The sequence below is a fragment of the Musca autumnalis genome, unplaced genomic scaffold, assembly GCF_047663935.1.
Source record: "Musca autumnalis isolate F117 unplaced genomic scaffold, ASM4766393v1 scaffold_1, whole genome shotgun sequence".
Classification (NCBI taxonomy): domain Eukaryota; kingdom Metazoa; phylum Arthropoda; class Insecta; order Diptera; family Muscidae; genus Musca; species Musca autumnalis.
This window is the reverse complement of record NW_027411644.1, coordinates 121,120,345-121,138,349: the sequence shown is the minus strand read 5'-3', so window position 1 is coordinate 121,138,349 and position 18,005 is coordinate 121,120,345. Positions and strand designations below refer to the sequence as shown.

Genomic DNA, 18,005 nt, shown 5'->3' with positions numbered 1-18,005 from the left:
CTTTTTACATATTTGTGCATACCAACTGTCACTTTTTACAAATCTGAATTTTGTACACATGGTGTGAACCATACAGAAATTTCAATGCATGAAAGTGTTATGTGCATACGTATGTATATATTTCGAATGTCCCGGGCCACACTAGAGTAATTTCATTGAAATTTTGACATGAAATTATGCGTCTATAGATCGAGTTCCATAGAAGAGTAAAATCATGAATTTGCTGTAGTGGGGAATTCAACCTAAGAACACCTAATTTCATGAAATTTTTTAATGAAATTCACACTAGTGTGGACCGGGACAATAGAACGCGCTCTATTCTCGTCTGTACAACCAAAGGTAAACAGCTGTTTTGTTTGTACGCGATATAAATAAAGAAAACAACAGAAAACGAATGAAAAATAAAATTTTGCCGTGCAGAAGGAATTACATATGGGCGAAAAAAGTGACAGTTGCTATGCATGAATATGTAAAAAACATACCAGCTCCGTTCCAGAACTAAAAAGTTTTTAAATTTTTGCTACTTTTACACATTTTGCGTTCCCGTACACAAAATTTATTGTTCTGTTCCAGTACTGCAAGAATTTACTAATTTTTACTATTTATTTCGATAACAAAGGAAAAAATGTTATCGTAGTTAAAAATAGTAGCTTCTTGAAAATAGTTAAGACTTTTACCACTTTATAAAGTACGGGAACAGGCCAACCGTGTAAAAACCCCATTAAGTCCAATTTACATATGCACATTAAATGATTTCGTTTTACGAAATCCTAGAAACAAATGAAGTGTATTTACATCAGTTTTTTTGCGTCATTTGCCTACAAACACAATCGCACATACACACGGATACAATACCACATACACACGCACACAATAATTTTAATTCCGAAAAATAAGAATTTCACAACACTAATGTTTACCAAGTCCCAAATTACATTAGGCGAGTTTACTTGCGGCAATTGTCAGTTTGTTGGTGAGAGAGGGTGTTGAGAGGCAAAGGGTTACCATATGCCTCACCCCTCTCTCCATCAAACTCACAATTGCCGCAAGTAAACTCGCCTAATGTAAATTGGGACTAACTAACTTGACCTAAATCAAATTAAAAATATCTAGCTTTTGCAAGTTGTTTAACCATTTATTTACACTTTTGTCATCGTTTGAGTATTTTTGTTTTTCTACAACACACACAAACAAACAAAAACATCATAAAACAGTTGCATTCTTTGCAAAGCAGAGCTGCGTATAATAGTATGGTGTTTTCGTGCGTTGTTTAGAATAAATGACGCAGCTATCGTCATTTATTTTTGTATGGTAAATGACGCAAAATGTTGCCTGTTTTAGCAAATAAATGACGAAACAACCCTAAAACCTGTTTTTCGTGCTAATGTAAAAAGCACATTAGTCTTATGCCAGACTATGAAAATTTTCAATAACATGAAAATGAGTTTATAGACAAGAGGTGTGAAGGGAGTGAAACTCTGTACACAAGGTTCTGTAATCTGAAATTATTCTTTGTGTTTAAATTCGTAACTCACAAACCAATGCAAAGCAATGAAAATATCAAAATTTTCATATGATTTCATATATGTATGTGGACGTCAATGAAAATTTAAAAGATAATAACAAAGAATTTTCTAATGAAAATTTTCATAGTTTGGCATAAGACTAACAGGAACTTACTGGGAACAACTCTAGTTTAGTAAAAACTCTCCGATTTTTTTTTTTAATTTTTCCAGCGGTAGATATTTTTGCGCTGATCACGGAAATGTATAATTTTCTTGGGGGACGGACCCGGTTATTGGACCTGAAAGTCCGGGTACAAAACCTGGGTTAGACTCGGCTCTACTGAACCGATTGGAAAGCTTATGGAAATACCTATCCAACAAGTGGTCATATGAAGGGGTTATCTCTGGATCCGGGGAAGGTATTACAACATATAGCACCATTTTGGAATGGTTAAAGTGTAAGCTACAATCGGGCTTACATTAAATGGGACCCTATAATGGACCCGTTTTCGACTATTTAAGGGTTTTAGGGAAAATTCCGGGTCCAAAAATCAGGGTTATATCACCTGACCACCGGAAATCATATGACCACTTGTTAGATAGGTATTTCCATAAGCTTTCCATTGATACATATTTTGTAGCTATCGGTTCAGTAGAGCCGGGTCTAAGCCGGGTTTTGTACCCGGAATTTCGGGTCCAATAACCGGGTAACCGGGTCCGTCCCCAAAGAAAATTATACATTTCCGTGATCAGCGCAACAATATCTACATTTGGAAAAAATTTCAGAAAAATCAGAGAGTTTTTACTAAACTAGAGTTAAGCCAGTAACTGTATTTGTACAAATTATTAAGTGAACGAACACATCTAATATAGGTGTAATTTCAAAACATATCATAGCTGTGTTCCTTTACTTATCTGAGGTTACCATTTTTACTATTTGTTACCATTTTTAACCTGCAAAGCGTTCCTTAACCCCAAAAAGTGGCAAAACTGGAAGCAATTTTTAAGAGAGTGAGAGAGGAGAGAGAGCGAAAATGGCTTTCTCTTCTACCACAGGCTACCACCAAAATTTCTGCAGGTAAAAAATGGCAGAACTGATTTTTCGACTTTTGTTTGATGATTATTTCACAATGAAGAAGAAAATGGACGAAAAACAGAAGAAAAAGTCGAACACTGACAAAACTAAATTAAAAACTGTGAAATAAAAGACGAAAATTGATTTTTTTATGTTTGTTTTTGACATTGCTGCCAGATCAACCATTTTTCCGTTCCTTTACTTTTCTGGTAAAAATGTTTATGAGAGAGCAATTTTGACACTTTTCTCTTTTATGGGTACTTCACGCTATATGTTTTTTACATATGAGTTGTCACTTCTCACATACAAAATATATATGCAAAGTGACAGCTCATGTGTAAAGTACCCATTACCATTCTTACCCTTAAAAAAGTATAGGAACAAAGCTCATATAAAAATCGTGAGTAGGAAAATCAAAAGTCAACCATGAAAATCGACCGTGTGATTTTCTCTTTAACCAAAAGTCGTGTTCGATTTTTAGACATTTCAAATCTAAAAGTCGACTAATTGAACTAATCGATTTATCGAAAGTCGAACTTGCGTATCCCTATTGTGTGTTCGTTCGTTTCGTTCGTTCTTCTTCGCCTGGAAAAAATCGCTGTGAAAAAAATCTACCAAAAAAACAGTAAAAATATAGAAACGAGGCTCACACAATACATTTCTGATAAATATAAAAGTGTTTAGCCAATTTTTTTTACAGAACGAATGATATAGTCGCAAGTAAAAAGCTAAATTTCAAGTTGAAAAAACAACAAACCCACCAATCAACCGAACGACGACCGACCAACGCTCGATACAAATACTACAATAAAAAATAGCAGCAGCGAAGAGAACAAAAGAAAAAATATGGTTGACATAATAAATATTGACAGCATCATATCGCGGCTCTTGGAAGTGCGTGGGGCCAGACCTGGTAAAAATGTCCAATTGTCGGAGAGTGAAATACGAGGACTATGCCTTAAGTCGCGTGAGATATTTTTGTCGCAGCCCATACTTTTGGAGTTGGAGGCCCCATTGAAAATTTGCGGTGACATTCACGGTCAATACTACGACTTGCTGCGTTTATTCGAGTATGGAGGCTTTCCACCCGAATCAAATTACTTATTTTTGGGCGATTATGTCGACCGTGGCAAGCAATCATTGGAGACGATCTGTTTGCTCTTGGCCTACAAAATAAAGTATTCTGAAAATTTCTTCTTATTGCGTGGTAATCACGAATGTGCCAGCATTAATCGTATTTATGGCTTCTATGACGAATGCAAACGTCGATACACAATTAAATTGTGGAAAACCTTTACCGACTGCTTCAATTGTTTACCAGTAGCGGCCATTGTTGACGAAAAAATATTCTGTTGCCACGGCGGTTTAAGCCCTGATCTCTCATCCATGGAACAGATCCGAAGAATCATGCGTCCAACTGACGTGCCAGATCAAGGTTTGTTATGTGATTTGCTATGGTCCGATCCCGACAAAGATACCATGGGATGGGGAGAGAATGATCGCGGTGTCAGTTTTACATTCGGCGCAGAGGTTGTAGGCAAATTCTTACAAAAGCATGAGTTCGATCTTATTTGTCGTGCTCATCAAGTAGTTGAGGATGGATATGAATTCTTTGCCAAACGACAGCTGGTTACATTGTTTTCAGCACCCAACTATTGTGGAGAATTTGACAATGCAGGCGCAATGATGTCCGTTGACGACACTCTTATGTGCTCCTTCCAGATCCTGAAGCCAGCCGACAAACGTAAAAAGTAAATTACCCACAAAGACAAGTGAAACATCAAAATACTTCCTCTTCCCCCATATCTGCATCATTCAATAAAATCTATTTCGTTTAATTAACTCCGCGAGCATGTTCACTTCAACAGACACGACCAAAACGTTCATTTAATACCATAATTACCATAATTTTGTTTTTCTTTCTTTATAAAACGTTTATTGACAAACATTAAATATTTTGATAATGCTCCGCAAGCGTTTTGTTCTGGACATTTATTTCAAGTATTTACTGAAGTATAAGAAGGTAGGAACCAAGTAAGAAAGAAAACAATTATTGTAAACTAAAAAAAAATAAATATAGGACTTCACCTCATTTTGTTGTGCTTACAAAATTTAAAAGAAATATATATAAATGTGTAAACCATGAATTTGATTTAAATGCTGTTTTTTTTCTACAACTTTTGTAATCCATAACAATCCGTTTTATTTTATATTTATCATGGCGCCCATAATAATTATAGTAGTTTGCTCATTCAAGGTATTTGAATAAGACATTAAGTTTCCAACACTCTAATCACATCTAAGATGCCACAAAAACAAACTAGTATCTTCTGATGTGGACACTAATATAAACACAAATACCTTACTTTTTTCGAGCGAAGATCTAAACAAAATTATTCGATGTATTAACCTATATATGAAATCACAAGAGAAATATCCTTTGTATTATGAATAAAATAAAAAGTAAATTAAAAATAAAACATTTAGTTTCGATTGAGGCCAGTACAAGCCTAATGTAAGAATTCACATAACACTACAGAGAAGATTTAAAAATATTTTTAACTGCCCGACCTGCAAGAATCTGCTAATTATTACTATTTTGTTTTTCGCCGCGAAGACATCGTTCAACCTGAATTATACTTCCAATTATAAATGTTAAAAAATCAAACATAATATAGCTCTGTTCCTTTACGTGCAAGAATCTTCAAGTTTTTCCACTTTTTACTCGAAAAGTGTTCCTTTACTTGATGTAAGCACACAATTGATATGAGAGCAGTTCACAGCTTTTACTACTTTTGCCACTTTTTTTTTAAAAAGTAAAGGAACAGACAATATATGTCGTCTTTTTCATAAGCTGCAAGTATTTACAAATTTCCCACTTTTCTAATTGCTAATAGTGTCTATGTGTAAAAAATAGTAACGTCCAGATTATCGAGTTGAAAAAATCTCGATAATCCGGACAGTTTTAGTGTCTGGAATAATAAATGTCGCACCATAGCAGAAACATTTTTAATTTTTCTAAGTGTTGTCTGAGAAAAATATTCGCTGGAATGTAACGGCAACAACGAGATATAGGCATTCTACAACGTTTCATTTATTTCATTTCATTTATTAATTTAATGCAATATAAAGAAGTAAGAAAAGTCTATAGTCGGACGGAGCCGACCATGGGATACCCAATACCACTACCCCTGGACAATCGCTCTCCACGGAACTTCTTTTCAGTGATTGTGAAAATTTAATTATCAAATGTCAGAGATGTAATGTATAATACTTATGACCAAAACCAAAAAGTTATCTAGCATGAAAAAGACATTTTTGTAGCAGGAAAGGAAAATTTAGTTCACACAAACTAAAATGTAATGAAACCCACTTATGTAGTACTACTACGTCCGTTGTTTAACCGAAATTTTTACCAATTTCACACAAAAGTTTCAGTCCATTTAACCCGCTAAGTATTATCTGCTCTTCACGTTGGTTTGTACGTCTCTTCCTCATCATAAACACAAACTTTGTTTAAAATTTTGCGGGTTATTATTTTGACCTACAGAGTCGCTTCAAAATTGTTTAACATTTTGTTTTTGGATCATTTCATCCCCTGAACATTTCATGATCATCACCAAAAAGCCATCGCTAAATCGCTTTATCTTCATTTCACGCGCTAAAGAATATCAGATCATCATTCAAAATTGTAGGCATCTTTTTCGACCTATACTCTTACCCGGTGCAAAATATCGTGACTATTGATGTATAATTGCGACTTCTAGCGAGTTTATTATTACACTACAAACAAACATGCACACCAACATAATTGGCATCAATTGAAAGGTCTTGACCACTTTCAAGTATATCTCACTTGTCCAGAATGTCACTCCCAGGAATTAAGATATAAGCTGTATATTAAAATTTTTCACAATTTTCACACAAAAGTTTTGGTCCATTTAACCCTCTAAATATTATCTGATCGCCATCTCAAATTGCAAGCTTCTCCTTTGTGATATACTCTTACCTTATTTAAAATTACGCGTTGATCGGACTATTATTGAGACCTACAGAGCCGCTAGAAAGTTGGATAAATATTATGTTTTTGGTCCATTTCACCCGCTAAATATTTCACGATCATCACCAATAAGAATAGGGATATATTCTAATCTGAACCCGACCTCCATACAAAAGTTCGTGACGATCGGTCCATAATTGCGGCCTGGAGCGTGTTTACAATTTATAATGGACAGACGGACACACATCTCAAAATCGCTTTATCTCGTCGAGATATGAAGATTGGTACACCACATTGTGGGTCTCCGACGAATATTTCGCGGTGTTACATTGTGGTATAGGGTATAAAAAGCCAATATGGGCAATAGCTAATCATAGCGATTATGAATGTTCACGCAGGGAGCTGCTTGCTCACCTTTCACTTCTCGAGCTATTATGAATGTTAAGGGAGGATCAAAAGTGAAGTGCAGGAGCAGGGTGGAAAATTGAAAATAATGGCTGACTTCCGTATCGTCAGTTGCTTTTACAAATGACAAAAAATCTGCGAAGTATTATGTTTCTTAACGCTGCACAGTGCGAAATATGAGCACTTTAGCGGAACTTTACTAATAACTTTTAAAGGAAAAGGTGTAGATTCCTAAAATTTTGCACAAATGTTTCTTATATTAGTGGACAGTGTGGGTCTCAAATTGGGCCACATAGACCCGCGGTTTCCTGTAGCGTTCATGTAACGATGGCTGCCGTTTTTACGTTTAACATTCATTTTTCAATCGATTTTGATGCAAATTGGTATATTGAGTTTTCAGCGGATAGAAAACTTATGTACAAAATATTTTCAATATAGGTTCGCGTTTTGGAATAGCCTCCACATGCCGGGTTCCCTCATATTGGATATTTTAAAGGTTAAAGACAAAAATTGCAGCCGATTGTGATGCAAATGTAAATTTTATGATGTTAGCGAATAAAAAACCTCCTCACACAAAAGCTGTCAACATAGGTCCACTTCTGGGTGAAGCCCCACAACCCTACACATCTATTAAGGAGTAAAATGTCAATATTTTTTGTTTTCATTTTTATCTATAATGTTTATTTGGTCCATTCAGCAGGTCTGTACCATTAATTGTGTTAATAATAGGTGTGTCTTTTTACGTGATAATTTGTAATAATTATTACGAAATGTTACTAAATGCTGTCTTTTTACACAAAAGTTCAGTAAAAGAGAGCGAAGTGAGAGAACAATTTTGACAGTTGTTTGCTGAGAAATTGCTAAAAGTTGCTGAAAGAATTTTTCCCAGCAACATTTAGCAAGTTCTATCAGCTGTTTTTTAATCATCTGCTAATGGTCAGCTGCTCAATGTTTACCTTATTTTCGTGGAAAAATACTATAAATATTACGATTCAGCTATTTTTATTGATTATTTTATTAATATATTAATATTTTTTTTATTTATTTTGCTCAAAATTGAAGAACTTTTTCATTGCTTTGGAATTAGTTTTTCTTTCATGCATTGGCGCCAATGTTTTTGTTTTGGTTATCAACTGTTATCTTGCTAAAGTTACTAAATGCTGTCTTTTTACTTTTTTCTCTATTTTCGTATCAAAGAGTAAAATCTCTTTTACTCTCTGAAAAGAAGTTACTGAATAATTATTACTGAAAAAGTAAAAAGACACAACTAATGTCTTTCAGATCAAGTTCAGTAGTGGGATTCTGTAACTCATTTTTGCTGTTACCGACAAAAATAGGTAAAATTAAATCGCAAAATTATGACTAAAAACATAAAGAAAAGTTGGCATCACTGTTTGTGTCGGTAGTGGCTAGCGACTACTTTTTGTTCATCGTTAACTTAACGAAAAATTTCGTTAATTATCGAAATTATAAGCATTTTAATTTTACCGACAATTATCGATAACAGCAAAAATGAGTTACAGAATCCCACTACAGGTCTGCATTGCATTACAATTTTTAACGTATTATGGTATTTGCACCGCAGCATCTAAAAATGTTGCACTATATGTAAATCACCAACATTTAGAGGTCAAAACAATGAAAATTGCGAGAGGTTTCTTAATTTTGCAGAAATTATCATTGTTAGAATTAGTGGGTCCATTTCTTCAAAACTCAGTCAACAATTGCTTTGTTCCAGAACCTGCAAGAAGCTACTATTTTTTACTACGATAACATTTTTCCCTTTATGTTATCGAAAAAAATAGTAAAAATTAGAAGATTCTTGCAGTACTGGAACAGACCAAATGGCGTTCATTGTCGCGTTTACCTTCCACTATTGGAAAATGCAAATGAATGAAATTCCCGAAGTCTTTTTAGAAAATCTTGAATATCTCCAAAGACCGCACGATACCGCACCAGTTTTATAGCTTTGCGAACAGATGAGAACCCAATCTTTCAGATTATATATATCTTAACACGTGAATGTACGGAACTCACTTTTAAAATGTCCACGGAAAATAAAAAATTATAATTTTGAAAACTTCAAAAAATCACTTCTTTCCGACTAAAATTGCACGAAAACAATAAGGGTTTTTTGCATTTTTTAACGTGTAAAATATCATAATTGTTTTGTAAAATATTAAGAAAAATAAATCATGGCATACTGACTTACCATTTGTCCGCGCCGCTCCATTTTTTTAATGAATCAAAAATACATTTCTTACAAAAAAAAAAATATATATATTAAATAAAAGTGCAACTTTAAGTGCATTTTTTAGTCGTTTCGTGGAGTAAATCGCCAAACTGAGTATGGACCATTTGCAGTGGAGTACTTAGCTAACGAATTCAATAAAAGTTTAATTAATTTCATGTACTTTGAAAATCCCTTAAAGTTCCACGAAACTTCCCAAATTTCGCACTGTGCGCTGTTGCAATTAACAGCTACGTGTTTCTAAACAACATGTCCATTTTCAACGCAGGTAAAAAGCAAACATGTATCATTTTTATTTCTGACACATTTAGTTGCATTTTCGAGGAACAATGTATGACAACTGGAATATTTTGACGAAGTTTAAACAACACAGGTCAGCCAATGTCACATTTTGTGAACATTTGAAAAAATAACTCGTGTTACCATACCGCCATTCTATGTAGAAATAAATAAATACATTTTTTAATTAAATAAACATTTCTTACAAGAAAAATGTCAGTTATCAACAACCCACTGTAAAAATACATAAGGTCTGTACGATAACCCAAAAGTTTGCACAAATTTGTAAAAACTTTTACAAAATGCTGTTCAATAACAAACTTGTAAAGTAAAAGAGAGCGATTTTGGAGAGAATTGTGAGAGCATTTTGGGGAGTTTTGGAGACTTTTATTACTGAGAACTTAGGTGTGTACGATAACTTTCCCAGCAATAAATACTCAGTCAGTTCCAGCAACCTCTCTCAGTGAATTTTGCTTTCTCAAGCAAGAAAAATTGCAGAAAGTTATCGAACAGCATTTTGCAACTTGCAAGAAAGTCAGCTGTTTCCGAAAATGTATGAAATTTGTTTTTGTTTCTTTTCATATTTTAAACCAAACGGAACAAAAAACAAAAAACATAAATTTTAAAATTGCAGTTTACTTATTTAATCTTTTCATCCTATCCACAATGCTTTAGAATCTAAAAAAATGTTCAATTGTGAAATTTTCTTGGTCAAAAATGTTAAAATTTCGAGTTGTTTACATTGAACAGGTGATTAAAAGTCAGCTGATCAGACTTGCAAATTTTTGCGGGACAAATTTTCCCAAATTGTTATCGAACAGCAATTTGCAACAACTTGCAAGAAGTCAGCTGATTTGATAAACAAGAAGTTGGCGGAAAAGATTAAATTTAACAATTGAAGTTTCTACCATTTTGTTTTAATTTCCATTTATCACCACAAACATCGTTTTCCATAATTTATTTTATAATTTTTTCCCTTTTTTATATCTATTTATTTTAGTAGCGTTGGTTTATGTTTTTGCCAAGATGTCCGCCTAAAAACATTCGAATTTAAATCAGCTGATCAAACTTGCAAATTCTTACAAGAAAAATTTTCCTTGCAAAAACTTGTAAACAAAACTCTCCAATATTCTCTGACAATTGTCCCCAAATTCTCTCTCTTTTAGTTGCATTTTCGAGGAACAATGTATGACAACTGGAATATTTTGACGAAGTTTAAACAACACAGGTCAGCCAATGTCACATTTTGTGAACATTTGAAAAAATAACTCGTGTTACCATACCGCCATTCTATGTAGAAATAAATAAATACATTTTTTAATTAAATAAACATTTCTTACAAGAAAAATGTCAGTTATCAACAACCCACTGTAAAAATACATAAGGTCTGTACGATAACCCAAAAGTTTGCACAAATTTGTAAAAACTTTTACAAAATGCTGTTCAATAACAAACTTGTAAAGTAAAAGAGAGCGATTTTGGAGAGAATTGTGAGAGCATTTTGGGGAGTTTTGGAGACTTTTATTACTGAGAACTTAGGTGTGTACGATAACTTTCCCAGCAATAAATACTCAGTCAGTTCCAGCAACCTCTCTCAGTGAATTTTGCTTTCTCAAGCAAGAAAAATTGCAGAAAGTTATCGAACAGCATTTTGCAACTTGCAAGAAAGTCAGCTGTTTCCGAAAATGTATGAAATTTGTTTTTGTTTCTTTTCATATTTTAAACCAAACGGAACAAAAAACAAAAAACATAAATTTTAAAATTGCAGTTTACTTATTTAATCTTTTCATCCTATCCACAATGCTTTAGAATCTAAAAAAATGTTCAATTGTGAAATTTTCTTGGTCAAAAATGTTAAAATTTCGAGTTGTTTACATTGAACAGGTGATTAAAAGTCAGCTGATCAGACTTGCAAATTTTTGCGGGACAAATTTTCCCAAATTGTTATCGAACAGCAATTTGCAACAACTTGCAAGAAGTCAGCTGATTTGATAAACAAGAAGTTGGCGGAAAAGATTAAATTTAACAATTGAAGTTTCTACCATTTTGTTTTAATTTCCATTTATCACCACAAACATCGTTTTCCATAATTTATTTTATAATTTTTTCCCTTTTTTATATCTATTTATTTTAGTAGCGTTGGTTTATGTTTTTGCCAAGATGTCCGCCTAAAAACATTCGAATTTAAATCAGCTGATCAAACTTGCAAATTCTTACAAGAAAAATTTTCCTTGCAAAAACTTGTAAACAAAACTCTCCAATATTCTCTGACAATTGTCCCCAAATTCTCTCTCTTTTACTTTGCAAGTTTGTTATCGAACAGCATTTTGTTAAAGTTTGTGCAAATTTGCACAAACTTTTGGGTTATCGTACAGACCTATTTGGTTGATGGGCAGTCGAAAATCGACAAAAACTCTCATTAAAAAGGACATGGGTCGGAAGTATTATATCTCGAAAAATTTTCACGAAAGATTTTCATTCATTAACAATCCTACATGAAAATTTTCAGCTGATGTAAATCCAAGATGAAAATACCTCTATTCCAGATATGTGCCTAAATAAAGCCAATCCGTCTCGAAATTGTTTAAAAACATGAAATCGAATTTGGAATATTGTTTTCCTTAAAGACTTTCGTGAAATTCTGTTCAAAATATAGTTATCGTGTTTTATTTCATGCAATTCGGGATTACGTGAATAATCGTCATTTTGGACCATAAAATCGTCAAATCGTCATTTTTCAATTTTAGGCCAAAAAATTGTCAAAATGACGATAAATCGTCAAATTCGGCAACACTGTAATGAAATCATTTTCGTAAACAACCTTCGATTGTTAAATTAAATCTTATGCTTGGTTTACATTTACGAAATCCACTCGATTTCAACTGTCAAATCCATAGGTTAAACGTCAAATGAAATCCACATGAGATTTCATTTGACGTTTGAGCTATGGAATTGACAGTTGAAATCGAGAGGATTTCGTAAATGTAAACTTAGCATTATCCGCCAAACTTCTTGTTTGTGAAACCAGCTGACTTCTTGCAAGTTTTTGCAAATTGTTGTTCGATAACATTCTGCAAATTTTTAGCTTCGAGAGATTAAAATTAGCGGAGAGAAGTTACTGAAAACTTGCTGAGTACTTGCAAGTACTTCTTACTTGCGAAGTTATCGTACAGACCTATAGTAATCCATAAAAATACAGCTTTAAAAGGTATGGCAACATCTGTAGCAGCTGCTTTTTTGTTTTGAAATTTGTTTTTTAGACTGAAGCATGGCACACTAATACAGGTAAAGCGGCAAAAACAGCTGGTTATCACACTAGTTGTCAAAATTCATTATTGTGAATAAAAACACATACAAAATGTAAACAAGCAATTCACAACAATACATTATTGTGACCAAATTTGACGTTTGGTATGATTTGATGTAACACCTTCTTATTCCACCATGGACTGACGAATTTGTGCAATTTGTATGAAAGTGGCAATAAGTTGAACAAAAATCGTTTAAAAAGGTCATTAACAGGCATGTGACAGATTCCGATAGGAATGGTTTCAATTCCGTAATTTCAGGAGGAATCAAAAGAAAAAAAACTATGATTAGGAAACACCATGAAAGTGGGAATTGTGAAAATATTATGTGTGTTCGTTTACTCAAAATTTGTACAAATTGTTACTGAATGTTGTTCGTTTACTCTACAGTACAATGCAAAAGACCTTAGCCGAATACAAGAAGTTACTGAACTTGTATAAATTGTAGAGTAAACGAACACACCTATTGTGTTTAAAGAAAGCTTTTTGACCGTGTTTAGACATTTAAACTGGAAAGAAAATTTTTCGTCTCAGTTTCTTTTAAAATTTCCTTGTTGTTTAGACACGGAAATCATGTTTGTGTCAATTTGATCATTTTTCTTATTCCTCTTCACACTAACAGCCTGTTTCTGTATGTCGAAAGAAAAATGTGTGCGAATGAAACACGCCCAAACTTTAGTTTTCATAATAATTTTACCTTTGCTTTTGCTTCAAAACAAAAAACTAATTTGAAAACACACACAAGAGTTTGGACGTGTTTCATTCGCACACATTCTTCTTTCGACATACAGAAACTGGTTGTAATTTTCTCATTGCGCCGTTCAAAAACAAATCCAAGGAAAAATTGTAATGAAAAGTAAAAGTCTGTCTGGTTACTTTCTCAGCAAGAACTATCTCAGAGAGTAAGGAGTTTTTATTCTCTTTTGCTAGAAAATTTTAAAAAGTAAACAGACACCTTCCCAGCAAAAACCAGCAAGCAATCAGCTGACTTGCCAAAACAGAACAATTTGTCCGCCAACAAAGGAAGCAAACACGTTGTGTTTTATTAAAAATATAAAAGAAAATGAAACAATAAAGTATTTTTCCACTTTACAAATTTGTTCTCCATAAAACAATACAATTAGACTACGTTATTTCCACAATAAAATTGTTTTTAATGTTCACAAACATAAATCAACAAAAAACTAAAAACAGCTGATTGATTGTTTTCAGGAAGAAGAAGAGCTTGCAAGTGCTTGCTAGAAGAAATTTGTCCAGCAAGAATTTGCAAGCTCTCAGTGAAAGAACTGTCAAAATGTCTCTCTCGAATCGCTCTCTTTTGCTGGTTTTTTGTGTTAACAGACGACTTCCAGCAACAATTGGTACAAATTGTTACAAATTTTAGGGTAACCAGACACAGCTTAAAAATGGACGTGTGTGATAAACAATTAATTATTACAATAACTCTTGAATTGCATTTTAATTTTGTTATTTCCACATATTTCGAATTGTTTTTTCTTAAAAAATAGTTTTTCCTCCAAATGGTTTTTTTCAATTGTCTCCGCTGTTGTTTGTTCCTCGACAGAGAAAATAAAATGAAAGAAAATGCAAAAACAAATCTGCAGCCAACTTCAGGTTGTATACGAAGAAAAACGAACAAAACAGAATTTGCCAGTACAGAGGTGTGTGTACCCCCTCTTATTCCTCTCTACTCCCTCGTCCATAAACTCAATTTTCTTTCTTATCAACTTTCCCTGTATAAACAGGGACTTTTATGCGAAAAGAATGTTAATTTTTTGGTCTGTTCCTTTACTTTTGAAAATGGTAAAACCGGCAAAAGTAGCAAAAGTTGTGAACTGCTCTCATATGAATTGTATGGTGTCAGAAGTAAAGGAACGCTTTTCGAGTAAAAAGTGGTAAAACTTAAAGATTCTTGCACGTAAAGGAACAGAGCTTTTATTGGATTTTCATTTTACTATCAGGTATGATACAGATTCCGATCGGAATGGTTTCAATTCCGTAATTTCATTTCGATCGTTTTTGTTTTAGCTTCTTCAGATTTAGATCGATTTAATGAATTTCGAAAATCGTATTATTTAGTATAAATATGGCAACATTAGAGGAATTAAAAGAAACAAAACAAAAACATATGATTAGAAAACAGTGTAGAAGAGGGAATTGTGAAAATATTCTGTTGAAAAAACGTTTGATTGTGCGAAAATAAGGTTAATTTTTATTGGAATTTCAAATTTTCTATTGTTACTGTTATCGAGACACAAAGTAATAAATATAACATTGAATAATACCTTGTTTGAGTTCTTTCTTCTTTTGTTTCTTCTCTCTTTTACATTCGTAATGCCATATTGTTTAATTTTTACAAATTTACAACGAAAAAATTAATTGGCAATACTTTGTTAATAATTGGTTTCGTTGATTGAGAAACAATGGAAATGTGCAAATTTTTTAAATAAAATGATAAACAAATATAAAATTAAATGTGATTTTGTTAATAAAACAATATTTTTATTATTTTTAAGTGTTATTGGTGTGTTTTAAAGTGACATGTTTCCAAAAAAATACAATTCCACTTGAGAAAGCAAAAGTGGTTTCATTCCGAAAAAAATTTTCGTTTTTCGGTTTCTGAAGAAGGTAAATAAGGAATCAATTTCAATTTCGATCGGAATTGGTTTCTGTGACATGCCTGTATAATTGAGATGCAAAAAATCAACATAACATTGAAAAATACCGTGTTTGAGTTCTTACTTATTTTGTTCTTTTTTATGTTTGCTTGAAGTTATCATTCGTAGTGCCAGATTGTTTAGTTTTTAGAAACGACAAATTATTGTTCAAAGAAAAAAAACGTGATTTTCACGAAAAAATTTTGTTCAGGCATGTCACAGATTCCGATCGGATTGGTTTCAATTCCGTAATTTCATTCCGATCGTTTTTGTTTTAGTTTCTTCAGATTTCAATCGATTTGGTGGATTCCGAAAATCTTATTATTTGTATAAATATGGCAACATTAGAGGAATTAAAAGAAACGAAACAAAAACATGTGATTAGAAAACACTGTAGTAGTGGAATTGTGAAAATATTGTGTTTAAAGCCTTTTTGTGCGAAAAGAAAGTTAATTTCGTTATTGAATTTTCAATTTTTCTATTGTTTCTGTAATTTAGGCACAAAAAATCAATTTTACATTGAAAAATACCTTCCTTGAGCTTTTTCTTGGTTTGTTTTCTTTTATCATTGTTTTAATTTATCATTCGTTATGCCAGATTGTCTAGTTTTTACAAATTATCTAGTTTTTTTTAAAATTATAGCTTCGTTCCCGTACTTTTTAATGGTAAAACTCGTAAAAGAGAGAACTGCAAAAAATTTGTTCTCACACACAAGTTTTCTGAAATAGTTCGGGAACGGAAAAATGGGAAATACGTCAAAAAAACTGGAACAAATGTCAAAGTTGGTGTATCAGCCAACCAGACGCCGGCAACCATGTTACAATTTTTTTACTCGCCCAAATTTGTCGTGTAAAAAGTTTTTAAAGAGAGCGTCATTCAGCGCCATTTTTGTTTAAAGAGAAGTGAACATTTTACAACTTTTTTGTGTACGGGAACGCTTTTTCGAGTAAAATGTGTAAAAGTCGTAAAAATTGTAAAAACTTTTTAGTTATGTGACAATCATGATGAAATTATAAGGTGGCGTAAAACGGCCAGCTGATTGGTTTCAATCTGTCAAATATTTTGTTATTGTGAATAAATTGTATGAAAACGTAAACAAACATTTTGACATATTGAAGAATTTTCGGTCAAAATAGAGTTGTTGTTGTGCTACTTACGTGACCTGTTAAATAGATCTTGGTGACAATACTTTGTTAACAAATGATTTCGTTGATTGAGAAATAATGGAAATGTGCGAATTTTTTAAATAAAAATGGTAAAAATATGAAATAAAATGTGAATTTTTTAACAAAACAATATTTTTATTCTTTTCAAGCGTTTTTGCACTGTTTTAAAGTGACATGTTTCCAAAAATATGAAATTCCACTTGAGAAACCAAAAGTGGTTCTGAAGAAGCTAAATACGGAATCAATTCCACTTTCGATCGGAATTGGTTTCTGTGACATTCCTGTTTGATTGAGATAATGAAAATTTGCGAATTTCAATAAAATGATAAAAAATATGAAAATAAAATATTTATTTTAGTAGCTTTCAAAACTCCGAGAGTGGCTGCGATGGTGCTTGTAAGATACTGCCGTTTGGTGATTTGAATGTCTCGCCCTCATTTAGGACGTCATGGTACATTTTCATATTTTTCTTCGCGTCAGCCTCTTCTCTACGTCTATTGGAATAATTTTTGGTTATCTTTGCAAGTGAGTTTTGCGAATGCAAACATTTTGCGGCTTCTACGCTGTTGTTTTGTGTTTCTTTAAACGCATTTTTGGTGCTGCCTCTTTTAGGAGGGATTATTGGGAATGATGTGTTTATATTATTACGGAATTAGGTTTAACTAATCTCCGTGTAGACGTTGTTTTATTCCCCGATACGATTTGTACCAAATAAAACAGGGTTCGTTTTAGATTACGTTTCTACAATGCTTTATTTACTTTATTACACTTATTCGGAACTGACTGTTATAGCGAAGTACACAGCTTTACTTTACTTCTTTACTAGTCGATGTTTACACTTCGGTATAAAATTCACAACTGCTCACTGTTTGCCCGGCATCACATATTTATATGCCCACATTTGTCGTTTGGAAGTATCTAGAGCATGCATCTGGCAACATCGAGAAGCCAACTAACAACAAACACACAGACGCACACTCGCACCTAGCGAACAACAACAACACACATATACGGGATACAAACACAGAATGACGTAATGGACAAAGTAAAGTACAACAAAAACAAATACTGGGCGATAATTGAACGATTATGGCAAAACAAATGGAAACAAAGGCACATTAGTAACATGTAAAGAACTAGAATGATGAAGATAATTCTACATCGTAGTTGTTGTTGCTTAAATAAAGTAACTGCGTAATAAAACTTTACGTTACAATTCAAATTTTTAAATTAACGGAAATTAAACTAATTTAACATAAATCTATCAGTTACATTTGTAACATTGCCTCCCGCTTAAGCCTGTTCGTCCCGAATAGGCACAGTTCCCTCTCTGTGGTATGGGCATTGGTAACACACTGC

At 33.0% G+C, this 18,005-nt stretch overlaps 1 protein-coding gene across 1 annotated transcript; it reads left to right on the top strand.

Annotated features, from left to right (window-relative positions):
- Positions 1 to 3,086: 3,086 nt before the first annotated feature.
- Positions 3,087 to 5,060, top strand: Pp1-87B (Protein phosphatase 1 at 87B). Its single transcript, XM_073991505.1, has one exon. It carries the CDS (start codon positions 3,427 to 3,429, stop codon positions 4,333 to 4,335), a length of 909 nt encoding a protein of 302 aa, XP_073847606.1. The 5' UTR covers positions 3,087 to 3,426; the 3' UTR covers positions 4,336 to 5,060.
- Positions 5,061 to 18,005: the final 12,945 nt, after the last annotated feature.